Below are 17,832 nucleotides of genomic sequence, written 5' to 3' on the forward strand. Positions count from 1 at the left end.
TCAGATGAAACCAAAGTAGAACATTTTGGTCTAAACTCAACTCGTCATGTTTGGAGGAGAGAGAATGCTGAGTTGCATCCAAAGAACACCATACCTACTGTGAAGCATGGGGGTGGAAACATCATGCTTTGGGGCTGTTTTTCTGCAAAGGGACCAGGACGACTGATCCGTGTAAAGGAAAGAATGAATGGGGCCATGTATTGTGAGATTTTGAGTGAACATCTCCTTCCATCAGCAAGGGCATTGAAGATGAAACATCTTTCAGCATGACAATGATCCCAAACACACCGCCCGGGCAACGAAGGAGTGGCTTCGTAAGAAGCATTTCAAGGTCCTGGAGTGGCCTAGCCAGTCTCCAGATCTCAACCCCATGGAAAACCTTTGGAGGGAGTTGAAAGTCCGTGTTGCCCAGCGACAGCCCCAAAACATCACTGCTCTAGAGGAGATCTGCATGGAGGAATGGGCCAAAATACCAGCAACAGTGTGTGAAAACCTTGTGAAGACTTGCAGAAAACGTTTGACCTCTGTCATTGCCAACAAAGGATATATAACGAAGTATTGAGATGAACTTTTGATATTGACCAAATACTTATTTTCCACCATGATTTGCAAATAAATTATTTAAAAATCAGACAATGTGATTTTCTGGATTTTTTCCCCCCATTTTGTCTCTCATAGTTGAGGTATACCTATGATGAAAATTACAGGCCTCTCTCATCTTTTTAAGTGGGAGAATTTGCACAATTGGTCGCTGACTAAATACTTTTTTGCCCCACTGTAAAAAGTATGGTAACATGGATAAATCTCCCTAAAGAATGAATGGAAAATGGATGTAAGGAAAGAAGATATGGAAGCTTCTTAGAACAGTGTAGAAAATTAACATTACAGACTGTCATGTATGTAATTTCCTCCCCCAAAAGGAAGATAGATAGAAGATATGTAAGTAAGATATATATAAGTATAGGTGTGCCTTTAGGTAAACTTGCTGTGCAAGTCCAATCACCAATGTGCAACAGTATAAAATCTTATGTTCATTTTAATGGTGCTTTTACACCTCTGAGCCTGACTGCTCTTTTTTTTTTTAATGCTGGAGAGCAAGACCGGGATTGTGCTTCCAAATCTGGTGCATCCAGAAGCAACATGGCTTCGAGACTGCAGTTTCAAGAGCGTGAAGGGATCCGTTAGATCAGTGTTTTTCAAGCTTGGCAACTTTATGATGTGTGGACTTCAACTCCCTGGCAGGGAAATTCTGGGAGTTGAAATCCACACATCTTAAAAGTTGCCAAGGTTGAGAAACACTGAGTTAGATTGCGGACTGTAGAACAGTACTAAGCGCGTGCGGCAGTCCGAAATCCATGCGGTATCTTATGATTTCCCGGCGGTCACGTTCTCTAGCCGAGCACCGCCGCTTCGTGACCAGCTGAAGGAAGAGGAGGGAGTCCAGTCACGCCGAGGAAAGAGCTGAGCGGTCTCGCGTCTGGACTAAGATGCGCACGGCAGCAACCGCTGGAAAAGCGACGGAGTTGCACGGGAAGACCAACCTCCTCTCTCAGAGGAGCGAAGCGAAACAAAGCGAGCCCCGCCCCCTAAGCCAGACAAAAGGAGCCCCCACTGGACTGAAAAGCAACTTCTGGCTCGTATTGGCTTCTCGGTGACCGCGCCCCGGGCAGCGATTGGCTCCTGCGCGTCCTCTTCTCTGATTGGTTGAGCGGATTGGCCGCGAGGTTTGAAACAGGTCGGAAAAGAAAATAGAAGAAACTGGAGCATCGAGCAGGCGGCGGCGTTGGGTGGCCGAGCAGGTTAGAGGAGGGAAGTGGAAGCACCAGGTGAGACCACAGTTGATCTCCTAGGTCTCGTCGCTTATGCCGGAGGAAGTCTCAGGGTCGGCCCTCCTAGCGCCTGACTTACGAGGGACCACGCGGCCTCTTGATTTCTGTAACGGCCTCCAAGGTTGGCTTTGCGGATGTTACTAAGTTCCTTCACAATTAAAGGAGTGAGTGTGACTGGTCTAAATATTCCTGGACCGATGTTGGCGCCTTAGTAAAAAAGGTGCCTTGTTCACCTGTTGCAGCCCAGCCCAGTAAGATGTGTAGGTCGAACCTACCTCTGTTATCACAGAGGTAGGTTCCTAGATGAAAATCTGTGGCCTAGGAAAAGACTAACGAACTGTGTGTGCACGTGTGTTTGGGGAGAGGGGGGTGCTAAATCCCTAAGTCATCTATATGCTGCAGTGGGGAAGGGGGCACCTGCTGTAGAGAGAAACCCTCTGAGTGGCGAACCCCTCTTGTGGGGCCTGCCTGGACATGCTGCTGGTTGGTAAGCAATGCAGCCATTTTATACAGCAGTTCTAAGCCGGGTTTAGAAATGGGCAAGAGCCTGGAGATAAACGGTGAAGCCTGGAGGAGTCACTATGCTTCCTTTTTGCTGCTCTTGCAGGAAGGGCACTTGGCTATCATGGCCCAGGGACTTGCCTCCCCAGTTGGACTCTTTTCCGATGAAGAAGCTGCTGTGTCCCCTGTCCTGGAATCCACCGTGGCAGAATGTGGACTTGGTCTGCGGCGAGCTCTTTTGCCAGACTTCTCTGCCATCGCTGCAGGCCAAGAGCAGGTACGATTAGGGAGGAGAAGAGCCATGAAGAGAGGACCCTAAGGCTGGGGTCTCATCTCTACCAGAAGCTGAAACAGCTTCATTTTTACTGTTGGTCTCCTGGGATCAGGGCAAGAATTCCAAATTGGATTCTGCTGCAGCAAAGATGATTGTGTTGGGAAACATTGACAGAATCAATATTTAATAGTTGTAAATAGAATGTAATATTACTAGTTCATGGACTTCCAATCCTATTTGTGTGTTTTGGGTCAATTAAGAGAAAATTTGAAGGGTCTTATTTACTCCTGTATAAGGGTGACTAGGGGAGAATGAAACAGGCCTCACTCTGTTGCTGTTTTTATTATATTTGGCCACTTCAAGCAGCTGACAAAACATGTCACTATTGGGCTTGATTTAAAAAAAAAAAAAAGCTATTTTTGGAGTATGGCAGCCTTCCTTAAAGGATACACTGGTCAAGAATTATGAGAAATGAAGTCCAGTGCATTTGAGAACACCAAAATGAGGAAGGTTGGGGTATAGGCTTACAGCTTATATCTAGGAATTGTTAATAGTGTGTCCCAAAGTCCTTATTTTTTGCTGTGTTTAATTAATCCGTGTAAGTTAGCTCATCTACCTAAATCTTCTGTTACATAAAAATGGTTTTGCTGGATTGGACCATAGGCCCATTTAGTCTGGCAATCTGTGTCACCCAAAAGCCAACTGGATGCATTTGGAGGGTCACCTGGATTGGAGAGCCACTGTCACTTTCCTGCAATCTATATTTAAGGCATACTGCCTGTCATCCAGGAGACAGTAAGCTGTGGAGTCCTTGGTGCTCTCTGAGCTTGGTTATTTGATTGCACATATTTCATTAATGGAGCACTTGGTTCGTGTGGGTTGTTTTTCGATAGACTTGTGTTTCTCATTTGCTGTCATTAATAACAGCTACCATCTGTCATTAACAGTGCTTTGTAATGTTTGTAATATTCTCAATATCCTTCCAAATAGTATTGCTACAAAAACATCTTTTAAAAACTGGAGGATGAGTGAATTTTGCATCAGTGTTTTGTTATTTGTGTTGGTTACTAGTTAATGATCCCAACTCAAAGTGCTCACTGTATAGCCATGGTGCCTGTCTTATAGAACATTCTCTCCCTGAAGTGAGGTCAGCTCCATCTCTACTTATTTTCCAGAAGTCCCTCAAGACCTGGCTTATGTCATCAGGCCTGGGGGTTTCAAGGGACTGGTGAGATCTTGAGGTGGCTCTCTTGCTGATCTAATCTCTTGTGTATGTGTGTGTATGTATGTATGTGTGTGTTTTAACTTTTAATATGACTCTGTTTGACATGTTCATTGTTTTATATTTTTTGCTGTACGCTGCCCAGAGTCATTTCTTGTGAAAAGGGGTGGCCATATAAATTCAATAAATAAATAAATAAACATCCTCTGCTGATGAGGCTATCCAGGAAGGGTTGCGTGTTGCTGTTTGCTTCTTCCCTTGTGAATTTTATTCCTTTCAAGATGTCGTTGATTGTTTCATGTGTCTTCTCTAGTTGTTCCTTTTTTATTATGACGAAGGTGTTGTCTACATGCTGGATCCATACTTTGGGTTACATTTGTGGGAGTGCTATAGTTTCTAGATGCTGCATTACCGTCTGCTATGAGAGTGGTGATCCCACGAGTGTTCCTCTGATTTGTTGGTATATTTGTCCATCAGACTGAAAGCAGGTAGTGAGGCAGAGGTTGATGAAGTCCAGGCTTCTCAGTAAGCTGTCAGAGCCACTGATGGCTTGATCCTCCATGAGCCTGTCCAGTCTCCTTTTAAAAGAATCCAAATTGGCTGATAACAGACAGTTTAATTATGTGCTTTACCAAAAGTATTTCCTGTTACTCCTAAATTTTCCAGCATTTAGTTTCAATGGGTGACCTTAAGTTCTACTGTTGTCAGAGAGGTAGGGGAAAATCTCTCTCTGCACGCTAATGATGTGATGAGTGTGGTTTGTGTGTCCCTTTGCTTTCCTCTGTTCTAAGCTAAGGAGCCCCATCTGCTACAATCGAACAACTCCGGTTGCCTGATTATTTTGAAACCCCTTTCTTGCATCTTTTCTGGCTCTACCGCATCATTCTTAAAGTGGGTGCCAGCAAGGCTCACACAACTTTTTTCCAAAGCTTCAGGTTGCATTCAGTGGACTCTGAATGACACTGAGCCATTAATAAAGCAGCCCAAGCTTTGGCATGTGGAAGGCCCTTGCTTTCTACGATTTCTGATAATCTAAAAATAGAGGGGGGCAAATTTCTCTCTTGCATGCTATTGCAGTATAATTAGTTTGTGCAGTATGATTTTTAGTCTGCCTTTTGATACAATCTCTAGGCAATGTTTCTATTAGACCTGTAACCAAAGAATTAGCTTTGGATCAATATGTGATATTTGGTTTTACCATCACCCATTGCTTCTTGGCTCTCATTGCTTCTTGGCACTAGCAACTTACTGTAGCCCTCTTCAATCAGTCAGGTCATACATTCATGTAACATGGGAAGAAGGAGTAGGGAAGTCCAGCCTACTACCCTCCCTCTTCATCTGTTCACCAGACATGTGGTCTGAATAGAAGAACTGATGTAGCAATATGTTGCACAAGCCTGCAAACTGTTAGAGTTTTTCCTTCAGCTTAGATTCTAGCTAAGTGGAGGGGAGGGCAATGGGAGGAGGGGGGGCTGGCTTCTTGTGCAAGGAGCCACACTCTGTAAAGCACACAGGGCAATGACAAGCACTACATTCCATTTGATTTACATTTATTTAATTAAAATTAAACCCGGTAAATATGATTACTTTCCTCTGTAATACTTGTAACAACTTGCCCTTTCAGTTGCATTAAACATCAGAGTTTGGGGGCAAGTCTTAAAGCAGATCTGCAGCTGTGCCCGAGGCCTTTACGGGCCCTGAGCAGCTGAAGTTCCATCCCTATTTTAACCTTACAAACATAATACCCCTTAATTTTTCCTTGTCTCCTGAATTGTTTCTTGTCATTGCTGTGCAGCCTCTCCATTTTGAACTTGCTCCAGTTTACGATGAGAGGCTATAATTTGCCCGAGTTGCTGAAGGGGTGGGGATAGGGATGTTGGCTTCTATTTTTAATAGGTTGTTAAGTGTGTGTGCATCAAATTGATACTAGAACTGTTTTGACCAACTGGTAAGGGAGTAACAAATAACCTGTAACCTCTATAGGCTGTTTCCAGTGACAGTGGAAAGGTGAAGGTGTATGCAAGAGTGCGCCCGCTGAAGCCCACAGAGATTGAGAAGCAAGAGGATCAAGTGAGTGCCTGAGACAAAATAGGAGCCATCAGTCAGTTACTGTACGAATGCCTTGATAAGCCAGTTCCTTCAGCTTGGACACTGGGCTCACTTGCAACTGGTGTGCAGAGTTTTATATGTAAAAGAGCATAGGGGTGCTGAATATTCTCAGGATTCCTGTCTTTAATAGCTGTTAACACTTGCCGCTGTGATTCTGGTACAAGTAGTGTTTCACGTTTAATGTCCAAAGTCTCTGAATTGGCCAGTTCAGAATTTATCTTGGGTAGCTTGATGTAAAAGAGTGACTCAACAGAGAGACATTTGCAAGTTTTGGTACAATCTACATTCTTTCCACACAAGGGGATAGCTGCTACTGATTTAATTATGTTAGATGACAACACTTTTGACCTTGCTGATCCTGAGCCTTTGCTTAGTCATGGGTGGAGATGCAATGGAGATTTTCAGGTAAAGGTGAGAGGCATATCTCAGAAATGAAAAAGCAAAACATGATCTCTTGGTACCAACTCAGTTTGGCCACTGCTACAAGAAAGAGGTCTCAGAGACTGAATAGGTAATTTTTGGTTTTTTATTATTGTGCCATAAGACACTGGAGATATTTTGAAAGATGGCTGGATATAAATCTTTAAAATTAAGAGAGCCTGCAGATAATAGGCATTTTGCTGATATTTTTATTTATTTATTTATTATTACATTTGTATGCCACCCATCTCCCCCAACGGGTGACTCTGGGTGGCTCACAATTAAAATCAAAAACCCATAAACAATTAAAAATACCCCATAAATAATTAAAATTAATTAATCCATTAAAAATCAACTGTAAAAACAAACCCTATACATAATACTAAAAAAATTCAAGATGACGGGGGGGCAAAATCAATTACCCCACAAACCACCTCCACTGGTGTGAGCCCCCATCTGGCCCCCAGGCCTTCTGGCATAGCCAGGATTTCACACCTTTCCCGAAGGCCATGAGAGTGGGGGTACACCGCACCTCAGGAGGTAGGTTGTTCCACAGAGCGGGGGCCACAGAAGAAAAGGCTCTCTTCCTAGAACCCACTAGTCGAAATTCCTTGACTGGAATTTTATTTATTGATATGGCAGATAATTTTAGATATTTAATGATAACTATATTTCTTAGGGCTGCATCTGCATAGAGAATGCTGATACCCTTCTTCTAAAAGCACCCAAAGATTCCTTCACAATGAGAAACACTGAACGAGGAATTGGCCAGGCAGTGCACAAATTCACCTTCACCCAGGTATGTTTTTTGACCTAGTGCAATGGTGCTCCTCCTTCATGGACCTCTACTAAAACTGGTAGAGACTGGTGTTTGAAACTCTTTTGGTAGGGCTCTTGCAAAGAGACTAGAGAACTCATGAGAAACAGGGATTAATTCCTGCTAATTTGATGTAATGGTAACCTACCTTGTAAACAATGTTAGGGCATTAACCTTTAGCATTTGATGTTCAGATCTTTGGACCAGAGATAGGCCAGAAATCATTCTTTGATGCGACAATGAAGGAAGTGGTGAAGGATGTACTCAGTGGGCAGAACTGGCTTGTTTACACCTATGGCGTCACTAATTCAGGGAAGACTTATACAATCCAGGGTAAGAAGCACTTAGTTTATAATGGTCCAGATAACCTCTGCTTAATAGGGGTCCCTTGTCTTGACGTGACTGTTTGTTTCTTTGTCCTTGGCTTGCAGGAAGTGGTACCGACAGAGGGATCCTGCCCCGCTCCCTAGCCATCATATTCAACAGTATTGGGGCGCGGTTGTACCGAGCCACAGACCTGAAACCTTTCCTATCAAGCATAGTGAACTGGCTGGACAGCAAACAGATTCGTCAAGAGGAAAACAAGAAGCAGGCTCTGATCTCTGGTGGGATGAAGGAGGTAAGTACCTCAAAGCCCTTAAGGGCAAGGAAGAGGATGACCTAGTCAGAAACCCTGCTGCCTTTCTTTCTTCTGTATTGGCAGGAGGAGCTCTTTACTTCTCTGAGCAAAGGTCACAGCACAGCATCCCAGCCGCAAGCACCCACAAGTGGTAGCATTGACAGTGGCATTGGTGGTCTCTCTTCCATTTGCCAGTCGACAAACCAGACACACTGGAGCCATCTGGAAGGTGCGCCCTGTCCTGAACCTTGGTTCTGGGGCAGTTTTATTTTCCATAGAATTGAAAAGCTAAGTGCTATAGCATTTCAAAACTAAGCATAGTAAAACATTAGGCAGTAAGAAATGCAGTAAAAATACATTCTGGAACAATGGAATTCAGGAGAAGCATCTGAATCAGAAGAATATCTGTAATCCTATCATAAAACAGCCTTAACCAAAGGTTGGGGGTCAGAAAAAGTTTCAGTTACATTTCACAGGAAAGGACCCGGTTTAGGCAATGTTTGGTTTTTCTCTGGTGTGGCTTATAAACTGCACCTTCAAATATCTTCTGGTTTAGCAATTACTGGACAATGAAACATCTTTTGTTCCTAACTGTGTAGGCTTTGAAAAGTAGAAAGTAAAGTAGTTAAAACTTTCACTTAGCATTCAGAAAGATGTGAGAAACCTATCCTGGAGAGAAATACATTTCTTGTTTAATAGATAACTTCTGCTTTAAGCGTGAGGAAATGTTAGTTAAGGTATTGAACCTGGGGTTATTAGGAACAATCACTATGGACTTTGACTGGATTTTCAAAAAGTCTGTCTTAATTGGGTCAAGCTATGAATTGTTGCAATCACTGATAACCTTTTTGTTTTGTTTTCATTGATAGAGACAGGACCTCACAAGGCCGACCCAGATAGTGTTTCATTTGTGACTCAAGAGGACGTGCGATTTTCTATTTGGGTCTCCTTCTTTGAGATCTACAATGAGCTGATTTATGACTTGCTGGAGACTCCTGCACCTGCCTCAAACCGCAAGAGGCCAACTCTGCGGCTCTGTGAGGATCAGACTGGAAATCCATATGTTAAAGGTAGAAATCAGCCTTCTCACCCAGATTATAAATTGGAGTAAACCTGTAGGAATAATTGATCCAGCTGGTCACTCATCTAATGAGCCATATTTTGGGTGGCTTGAAGCAGTGACAGATGAAACAGTCCCTTTATTGAGATGTAATGTTTTCCCTGATGATTCCTAGATAAATGTGGAGTCTAAATCCTGGTATTTCGGCTCCCTGACTCATTTCTACTTTTGCAGACCTGAACTGGGTCAATGTGCAAAATGCTGAAGAGGCCTGGAAACTACTGAAATTAGGCCAGAGAAATCAAAGTTTTGCCAGCACCCACATGAATGAGAATTCTAGCCGCAGGTCTGTCATATCCTTTATTTTAGTGACAGTGGGGGTGTTGGGATTCTTGATGATTAGCAAAGCATGTTCTCTGCATAATAAAATGAATTCCCTCAAGACTGTGAAATAATAGAATAAATGAGATTAATAACTTGAACCAGCTGATCATCTAAAAATGGTTCTTCCTTTGCTCTCTGTAGCCACAGCATCTTCTCCATCCGAATTCTACACCTTCAAGAAAGCAGCAGTAAAATGGTCCCAAAGATCAGCGAGTAAGGCAAAGCTTTATTAATGAAGGCCTGAAGGGAGTGGGACAGACAGCTTCGTTTTTGCTTTCTGCACAGGGAAGCCATCTTGAGTAGCTTTGACATGCACTTGTCAGAGTGACAACTTTGGGTTGGTGTAAAATGTTCAATTTCTACCCTACATCTAACATGAAATGAAAAAGACTTTGCCCTCTGTCCCTGTCTGGAGCAAGGCAACCTAAATCCTAGAGCAGCAGAATTAAAGGGCAGAACTGTGATTGGGCCTTATTGATTCTCATGCTGGTTGCCAGGATTTCTAACCTGAAACTAGGATGGTGGGAGGCTTCACTGAAAGGGGAATGGTGGCCTTGGAACATCTAGCATCCTTGCATCAAACACTCCTCTTTCTCTTCACCAGGCTCTCACTCTGTGACCTTGCTGGCTCAGAACGCTGCAAAGAACAGAGAGCTGGGGACCGTATGAAAGAGGCCAATAACATCAATACATCTTTGCACACTCTGGGGCGATGTCTCACAATCTTGCGCCAGAATCAGCAGACCAAGTAAGCTAAAGGAATCCCTACTTCTAGCTCTCACTGACTCTCCATAGCTTTGTCTTGCCCTTCCGGTATTAAGTCTAATCTGGTTGGAGATACTGATGAATGTGCAATGGTGCTCTGGGCTTTGATGATGATGATGATGTATGGTAGGCTTTGGGCTTTATATGAGCATTTCCAGAGCACAAATCCTCTTCTCTCTCTTTCTTTAAATAGGTCAAAGCAGAATGTGGTGCCCTTCCGGGATAGCAAATTAACCCGTGTGTTCCAAGGTTTTTTCACAGGACGTGGGCAGTCCTGTATGATTGTCAACATCAACCCATGTGCTTCATCCTATGATGAGACCCTCCATGTGGTTAAGTTCTCTGCCATTGCCAGCCAGGTAAGATGAGAAATACTGGAGTTAAATTGGCTAGTTTTGGAGTGCTTTGCTGGGTAGAAAACACAAAGGATAGAACGTTCACTGCAATATTTATGTATTAGAGTTTACTGTGGCTACCTAGCCAATTACTAGTCTAGCCAGGATGTCCTTCCTCCTCCATCGCCAGAACAAAAGGGTATAAAGCAAGAAAATGTTTTTTTTCTGCAGTGGTCATCTCTCTCCACTTGATCCAAAGGCAGGATTAGAACAAGCTTGGAAGTTGTTTCCTGTGGGCCCTGCCTTGCTCTGGAGAACATGCAGTCCCACATGCAGTTCACCAATCATATGACAAGGACTTTCTCAAGCAAACAAATTATGTTCAAGCAATTTATGTTGATCTTTGGGAGACCAGTGATAGACTTCTTAGCTACACTTCTACCAGTTGCAAAGCTGGAGTGCTTCATCCTTTGCTTTCCAACCAGGTAGCAGTGGCAACAAATGTCTTCAAAGTTTCCTGGCAGAAAGCCCTACTATATGCCTTCCCCCATACTACTAACTCCTTAGTGTGAGACCAGAGTGTGGACTTGATAGTGATAGGCCTAAATTGATCACTCCAGGGAGCACTGAAAGACATTCTGCTACACTATACTACAACTTCTATAGCTCAGCTCTGAGGCCTAGAATTGCTGGACCTTTGCAAGGTTGCGACCTGGTCCCAGTCCTTTTTCCTCTTGAAACGCTGGTTTGGGTATCCTGTTGTGATCTGATGCTTCCTTTGGATGTACTATTCTCTCCTTTTATTGTGGTAGGGCATCTGAATAAATGAGGCTGCTAATTACACTGTTGTGTGATGTATAGAGAACATGTAAAAGAACAAAAGTTACTTATTTGGAACTGGTTTTTCTAATGGTCATCTGTGCATTCATACTGTCAACCTTCTTTTGCATTACCCTTGCTTATAAAATTGGAGTTCTAGGGCTGCTTCAGTGGTCTCAAGGAAATGAGGGAAAAGGAAGGAACTGTCTTCCACATGCACATTATGGTGGCAGTTCCCACCAAAAATCCCTTGCTTTAGAAGGTTTTCAATGATTTCCAGTGAGGGTCATATGGAGGCACAAAATCCATGTGCATAGATCAGTGTTGTCCAAACTTGGCCACTTTAAGATGAGTGGACTTCAACTCCCAGAATTCCCCAGCCAGCCATGTTGGCTGGGGAATTCTGGGAGTTGAAGTCCACTCATCTTAAAGTGGCCAAGTTTGGACAACACTGGCATAGATGATAACCCAAAGAGCCACAGTTTCACATAAGCAACCTATTCTTTCTGCAGATACTCAAAGACAGCGTTCTCTATATTTTTTTCTGGGTTGCTTCCTCCTAAGGGTAAAGATCAGGGCCACTTTGTCCTGGAAACCTTTTTCAAAAACATAAACAAAAATGTATTCTGCTCAGAGTAGCCCTGGACGAAGATGGAAGGAAATGAGGGCATGTGTCAATGTTTTTAACTGTGTTGATAATTGTAATTTGGTTTTTTACAGCTTATCCAGGTTCCTACAAAGGTGGGGCTCCTGTCTATCCATTCACTCATCAAGGAACACAGCATTCGAACTAATAAGGCCCCTGTGGCTGTTTTGGATGACGTAACAGAACTTGATGAAGACAGTGAAGATGAAACAGATGTGACTGCATATGATAAGGAGGTAAGTCACTGTTCGTTCCTTACATCCTGAATGGAGAAGTTTTCAGAGCTACTTAATTGGACATCTCTAGGGCTCAAGAATCGTCCAGATCTTGAGTATCTGATTTAAGTATTGATCAGTACTTTTAAATCAGGTAGTTAGACCTCTGCGAAGCATTCTGATGTTGAGCCTAAATCATCATGTTCTTTGTTTTTTCCCCATCCCAAAATCCAGGATCTTGTGCGTGTAGTTGAGGCTGTGCAAGAACTGCTGCTGAAGGAGCGCCAGGAGAAGTTTCAGCTGGAAATGCGTCTCCGTGATGAGATCTGCAATGAGATGATGGAGCACTTACAGCAGAGAGAACAGTGGAGCAGGTACTGTTGCTGCTGGAGGCACTGGTATTTTCCAGGAAACGTCTGTGATTGGCCCTTGGCTTTCTATCCACCCAGCTCACTGTCTCACCTTTCTTTTTCCTTCTTCACTTACTTCTGTAGTGATCATGTGGATTCTCAAAAGGAGATGTTGGAGGAGCTGTATGAAGACAAACTGAATAATCTGAAAGTGTCGCTGACAGATTACTATCTGGAGGAGATTGAGGTGTGTTGTAGGTAAAAGAGGGTAAATGATGTATTGGGCTGTTCTGAGGACAGGGACCATATTATCTGTCACAAACAAAGAACTGGCAGTTTAGAGAAGAAATGTCCTGCAAGCTTTGGTACTTTTGCAATGTGAAGTGGAGAGAACTGCCAAGATGCTTTTGTCATGTAATTAATGCATGTCTCCCTCCTTGCACCCTTGCCTCCAAACGTTCCTGTGGGCATTACAATTAGCTAGATTTCAGTGGGCTTGTGCCACATGAAGCTTCTTAGAAAAAGGATAGGCTGCAACTCTTTTAAGATTTTTGTAGCTATTTGGTTATTTCCTGCTGGGAATAGGTAAGGTTGCCTTGAGTCATTCGACAATTCGCCACCCTTACAAACACAGTGAATGCGTAAAATACCAGTCATTACCAGCAACAATGAAAGAGTTGCAGATACATAATGGAAATTCTTTGCTAGCAGAAGTTTGCCTTGGGAGGGAGTCCTATGTGCGTGAGAACCTGCCTTGAGGAGAATCACACACTTTTATAGGAGCCTTGGGGAGATGCCACTCTGGTTCCATAGCTGCTTTCCCTCCGTTTCCCAGTTGGAGTGTCTTGTTTTTTCTTCAGAATCGGGATGACAAGATAACAGAGTTGGAAGCTGCCTTGCAGGAGGCAAAGCAACAGCAAGACTCCAAAGGAGGCAAGAGGCAAGAGACGGAGGAAACTTTACGCAGATCCAAACGAATTGCATCTACACAGCAGGAATTGCTGGAGGTGAAGGATATGCTAGCGAAGTGCCAGGCAGAGCTGAGTGCATCTACTCAAGGTGAGGCCCTCCTTTTGTAATCTAGCATGGAGATCAGACTGCATATCTGGAGAAAGGCAGGCTGCCTTAATTATTGGAGTGCTGTGAAGGTTGATCTATGTCTGCCCCGATCATCTGCTACCCAATGTTACATTAGCCCCTGTTCTCTGTGGTGCTTAGTCCCCTTAATTATGTCCTGTGACATTAGTGGCCTTCCTTTGAGCTACAAGCCCACCCCACATAGGTATATGATCACTTTAAAAATAGAAATAATGAATGGTAGATTTTCATCACCACTTCTAATCTCCTCCCTACTTCTAATTTCAGTGAGTCTGATTGTGGGAAACAAGCAAGAGAGATTTGGTATTTCTCAGGAAGAACCTCTATCTTTCAGGGCTTGGTCTTGATTTGAAAGCTGCCATGTAGGTTAGCAATTCATTGCTGGGCTTAATTTGTTCTTGCGCTTGGCCCTGTTTTCCTACAGAGCTGCGTAAGTATCGAAAAATGCTGGAGCCGCCACCTTCTGCAAGGCCCATTGCTGCTGATTTAGACCGGAAGCTAGAAGAAGGCCAAAAGGTAACTTGTCTATGGCAGAGGGAACTAGAGCATCCTTTTCTAGATGTTGCTGATACAGGTAGACTTTGGATTATGATGGCAGTTTGGGACCGGGATTGCTGCCACTAAGTGATGCGGTCATAAAGCGATGTGATCGTAAAGCACAATGTTACGTGACCACATTGCTTAGCAACAGCAGTCCTGGTTGCCGTCATAACCCCAGGACCATGCAGGCCATTAAGTAGGAAGAGGTGGGAATCCCAGATAAGGAGTATGGAGGGGTATCATGGGGGGGTGCCGCCAGTGGGCCAGCGAGGGCCACCAGCAGGTGCAGTGGAGTGCAAGCAGGGGTGTGTGGCGAGCTAGCATGTGCTCTCTGGAATCTTGTACTCTGTAGTGGGGTTCCTTGGGAGAAAAAGCAGGGGGAGCAACTTGCAACATTTCCTGCTGGCTTCCCCACTGGCTTTGCTTGTCGGAAGCCAGCAGGGAAGGTTGCAAATGGTGATCGTGTCACCGCAGCTCACTGCAACATTGTAATCACAAGCTGGGCGCCTGAGTGACTGCAGGGACACAATGGCCACAACTTTAGTCCCCCCTCATTTAGTGCTGCCATAACTTTGAACGATCACTGAACGAGTGGTCATAACTCAAGGATTATCTGTATTCTTTCGAGCTCCTCTTCCACACCGGTGGGTATGCTTGCTGTTCACAACCAAGGCTTCCTGCTCTTGCCTTTCTCTCCTTGGTTCTCCTTGCGTGACTCTTTGCTCCCTCAGAATGTGAGGCTGCTGCGTTCAGAGCTGCTGAATCTTGGGGAGCTGTTCCAATCAGCTGAAAGAGCGTGCTGTCACAGCACAAGTGCTGGGAAACTCCGTGAAGCCCTCAATAAGTGTGACAATATCCTGGCCAAGCAGGTATGGAAAGGGCTGCTGAATCTAGCTAGTTTGCAAGGCTCTTTTTTTTTCTATTACAGTTTTGAATGTGTGTTTTTATAGGCTGCTTTTATCCTTTGCTCCAGACCTTGTACCCTAAACAAATTGCAGAAGTAATCCCTCAGCATAAAGAAAATTAAAAATGGTGAAGCAGAGGCAGTAGCCCAATAAAATTAGATTTTCTTTTAATTATGGTGGGCTGAGGAATGCTTTCACCAAGTACTAAAAAAGAAATCTTCTTGGGAAGTATGCTAAAGATGGACTGTCACAGCCCTTATTTGATTCATCTAACTTTTCCAAAAGCTTATTCTGCCTTCAGAAGACTCTCCCAGGTTGCCTTAGCAATATGGGCAGATTCATATAGAAGAAAAGGATACTCAGAGTATCTGACTGGAGATTAGAGCTGGTGAGAGATGGAGGATCCCCACCTATAACCCAGGACAGATTTTTTTGACTGGCTGAAGTTATGAGCAATCTGACTTAAAGACAGACTCACATAACATATTGAAATGGTTCAACCTAGATGTCAGCAGAACAACTCCAGTAAAATTACTAGAGAAGATCACGTTTGGTTTTCTTCTGTTACTGGGTAGGCCCAAAAGAAATCTGTCAAGATCCCCATTTAGCGAACCTGAAGGAAACTTAATAATCTTCAGCAAAGGGTGAACACCACTTTCCAGAGGACATTGTCCACAACAGTACCTTTCTCTTTTCTGGATCCAGTTTTAATTTTCCAGTGCTCACTAATTCAGTCCATAATTGTTCAGAGTTCATTAATGTCCTGGTACCATTCTGTTTCATATGTTCATGTAGATGGTAAAATTGCATCGGGAACATTTGGTGGTACAGGTAGTCCTTGCTTAACTATGATAATTGGGACCAGCAAGTCCATCACTAAGCAATGTGGTCATATAGGGCAATGTCACATGACTGTGCCAACTTACAATGGCAGTTGCGGCAGTTCCAGTTGCTGCCATTAGGTGAATCCCACACGGTCACAGTATCTGATCATGTAGTCCCCATTTGCGACCTCCTGCTGGCTTCCCTATTGCCTGTTTGTTGGAAGCCAGCAGTGAAGGTCAAAAACCACGATCACATGACTGAGGAACACTGAGACCATTGTAATTGCCAGCTGGTTGCCAAGCACCCCAATTGCAATCACATGACTGTGGGGACGCTGCAACAGCTGCAACTATGAGGAATGGTCATAAGTCCCCTGGTTCAGCACCATTGTAACTTTGAACAGCCGCTAAACGAGGACTACTTGTATCTCCTACTACCAGCCTGCCACCCTTTCCAAAATCCAAGCAGCATAGTGCATTCAGGCTTATTCCAGGCTACCTATTCGGAGGCATATCATGGAGGACATCATAAAATTGGAGGGAAGGCCGAGGAACGATCAGGGCTGCATTTCTGCCCTTCTGCATTACCTTCTGGTAATTCAGAGCCAAAGCCAGACAATAACTAGATAGAGCTAGATAAGAGGTTGCATCCAAAGAGCCCAAAGTCAGTCAACAGATCTTACGTAGATGAGGCTGTTGATCATGCAGTTTGAGCAGGTCTCTAGCCCGGGAAAGCCACAAATTAACGTGTCACTTTAAGTTCATAGAGCTAGGAGGCAGCTGTCGGATTGGCAGAACCACTTGTCAGGAGAGATAAATCACCATCATCATCTTTCCATTGGATGTTCTTTCTAGGACCAGACCTTGGCTGAACTTCAGAATAACATGATACTAGTGAAGCTGGACATGCGGAAGAAGGTTGCCTTTATTGCAGAGCAGTATCAAACTCTGCAGAAGCTCCAGGCTGCAGAAAACATGGCGGCAGCGGCGCCAACTTCTATTAAAAAGCGCTTCTGTGCAAATAATGAAAATTTGCAGCCCAGGAGTCAGCCTCCAACCAAGAAGCCATTCTTGCACAACTTCCTCACTCGCTCAACAGCCCAGCCTGCGGTGACAGAGAGCCCTTACACTCACATCTTGCATGCCCGAGGATCTCCAGCATTCAAACCGCCGCCCTTTACCAAAAAACACTGAGTGCTTTGGACCTGGGGCCTTGGAAGGGCAGGGCAGCCAATTGGTGCCTTTACTGTCAGCGAGCTGGATCCAGATGCAGGAAAGCTTTAATTTTGGTTGGTTGTGACCAAGCTCAGGTCCAGCAGTTTAAATGGATCTGCCTCAACTCCAACGACCTTTAGAGCCAACATAATGTATATAAATTATTCTATATTTAGCATGATGAGGTCTGAGCTTACTGAAAATCTTTGGCTTCCCAAAGATGATTACTATGCATGTATTTTCCTTCAGGCCAGCTGCTATTCCAATGGTTATGAAACCTGGATTTATGTTATGTCCATTTTATTTTTATTAAAAAATGTTACACAGCATGCAGAACCACATATATTTTAGCTATGTTAAACACATAATAAATGTATTATGTATAACAGTTCTGAAATGTTATAGATTCTATAGAATTGAGGTGTTTAAAAATGTTTGCCAAGTAGTGTTTCTTCTAGAGAAATTGGGGGAGTCTTGTAAAATATATTTACAATGTATTCCCTCTTTCTATCCAAGTGCCCCCCCCGCTAAAATCCTAATTCAAAGTACAGGGGGACAACAATTGAAAGAAACACTTTGCCTCCTTTCCTAAAATCTGGAATAGTGGAGCCTGAGTGCACCTCCCATGGATTTAGCTTCCTTGGGAGTAACACAGAGGTCTTTTCCTGTACTTGGCAAATGGTCCTCAGAAAGTGAGGGCATTTTTAAGAAACCCTCTCCTGCCAACATTAACATCTAGATAGTCAGAGCAGGATAGGCAGTGTTGTCCGCTGCTGTGGGTTCATAGCAGGATGCTTTTGCTCAGTTTTGGTGCAGGCAGTTTCAAGTTTTGCAATACCTAGTGTGACAATATGCCATACAGCTCACAAATTGTGCCAACCAGAA

General features: G+C 43.8%; 1 protein-coding gene across 2 annotated transcripts; it reads left to right on the forward strand.

The window, feature by feature from the left end:
* Positions 1-1,713: 1,713 nt before the first annotated feature.
* Positions 1,714-17,527, forward strand: KIF20A (kinesin family member 20A). Of its 2 annotated transcripts, none has more exons than XM_007420334.3 (19): positions 1,714-1,826; positions 2,437-2,607; positions 5,810-5,896; positions 7,035-7,154; positions 7,367-7,505; positions 7,604-7,791; positions 7,876-8,020; positions 8,661-8,861; positions 9,086-9,197; positions 9,377-9,448; positions 9,840-9,983; positions 10,194-10,359; positions 11,875-12,036; positions 12,250-12,389; positions 12,510-12,612; positions 13,226-13,424; positions 13,888-13,979; positions 14,735-14,872; positions 16,588-17,527. In XM_007420334.3, exons 2-19 carry the CDS (start codon positions 2,455-2,457, stop codon positions 16,924-16,926), a joined length of 2,700 nt encoding a protein of 899 aa, XP_007420396.1. In that variant the 5' UTR covers positions 1,714-1,826; positions 2,437-2,454; the 3' UTR covers positions 16,927-17,527. The 2 variants fall into 2 exon arrangements, with proteins under 2 accessions (XP_007420396.1, XP_087990086.1); XM_088133960.1 differs by having other exon boundaries at positions 1,822-1,950.
* Positions 17,528-17,832: the final 305 nt, after the last annotated feature.

Source organism: Python bivittatus, unplaced genomic scaffold (genome assembly GCF_059951505.1).
Source record: "Python bivittatus isolate LINGU-HERP-01145 unplaced genomic scaffold, Pbiv_v1 ctg000080_np1212, whole genome shotgun sequence".
Lineage (NCBI taxonomy): Eukaryota > Metazoa > Chordata > Lepidosauria > Squamata > Pythonidae > Python > Python bivittatus.

Coding starts and splice junctions, on each gene's coding strand:
- KIF20A (XM_007420334.3), top strand. CDS start 2,455: ATGGCCCAGGGACTTGCCTCCCCAGTTGGACTCTTTTCCGATGAAGAA. Junction 7,792..7,875: donor TCTCTGGTGGGATGAAGGAG/GTAAGTACCTCA, acceptor CTGTATTGGCAG/GAGGAGCTCTTTACTTCTCT. Junction 12,037..12,249: donor TGACTGCATATGATAAGGAG/GTAAGTCACTGT, acceptor CCCAAAATCCAG/GATCTTGTGCGTGTAGTTGA.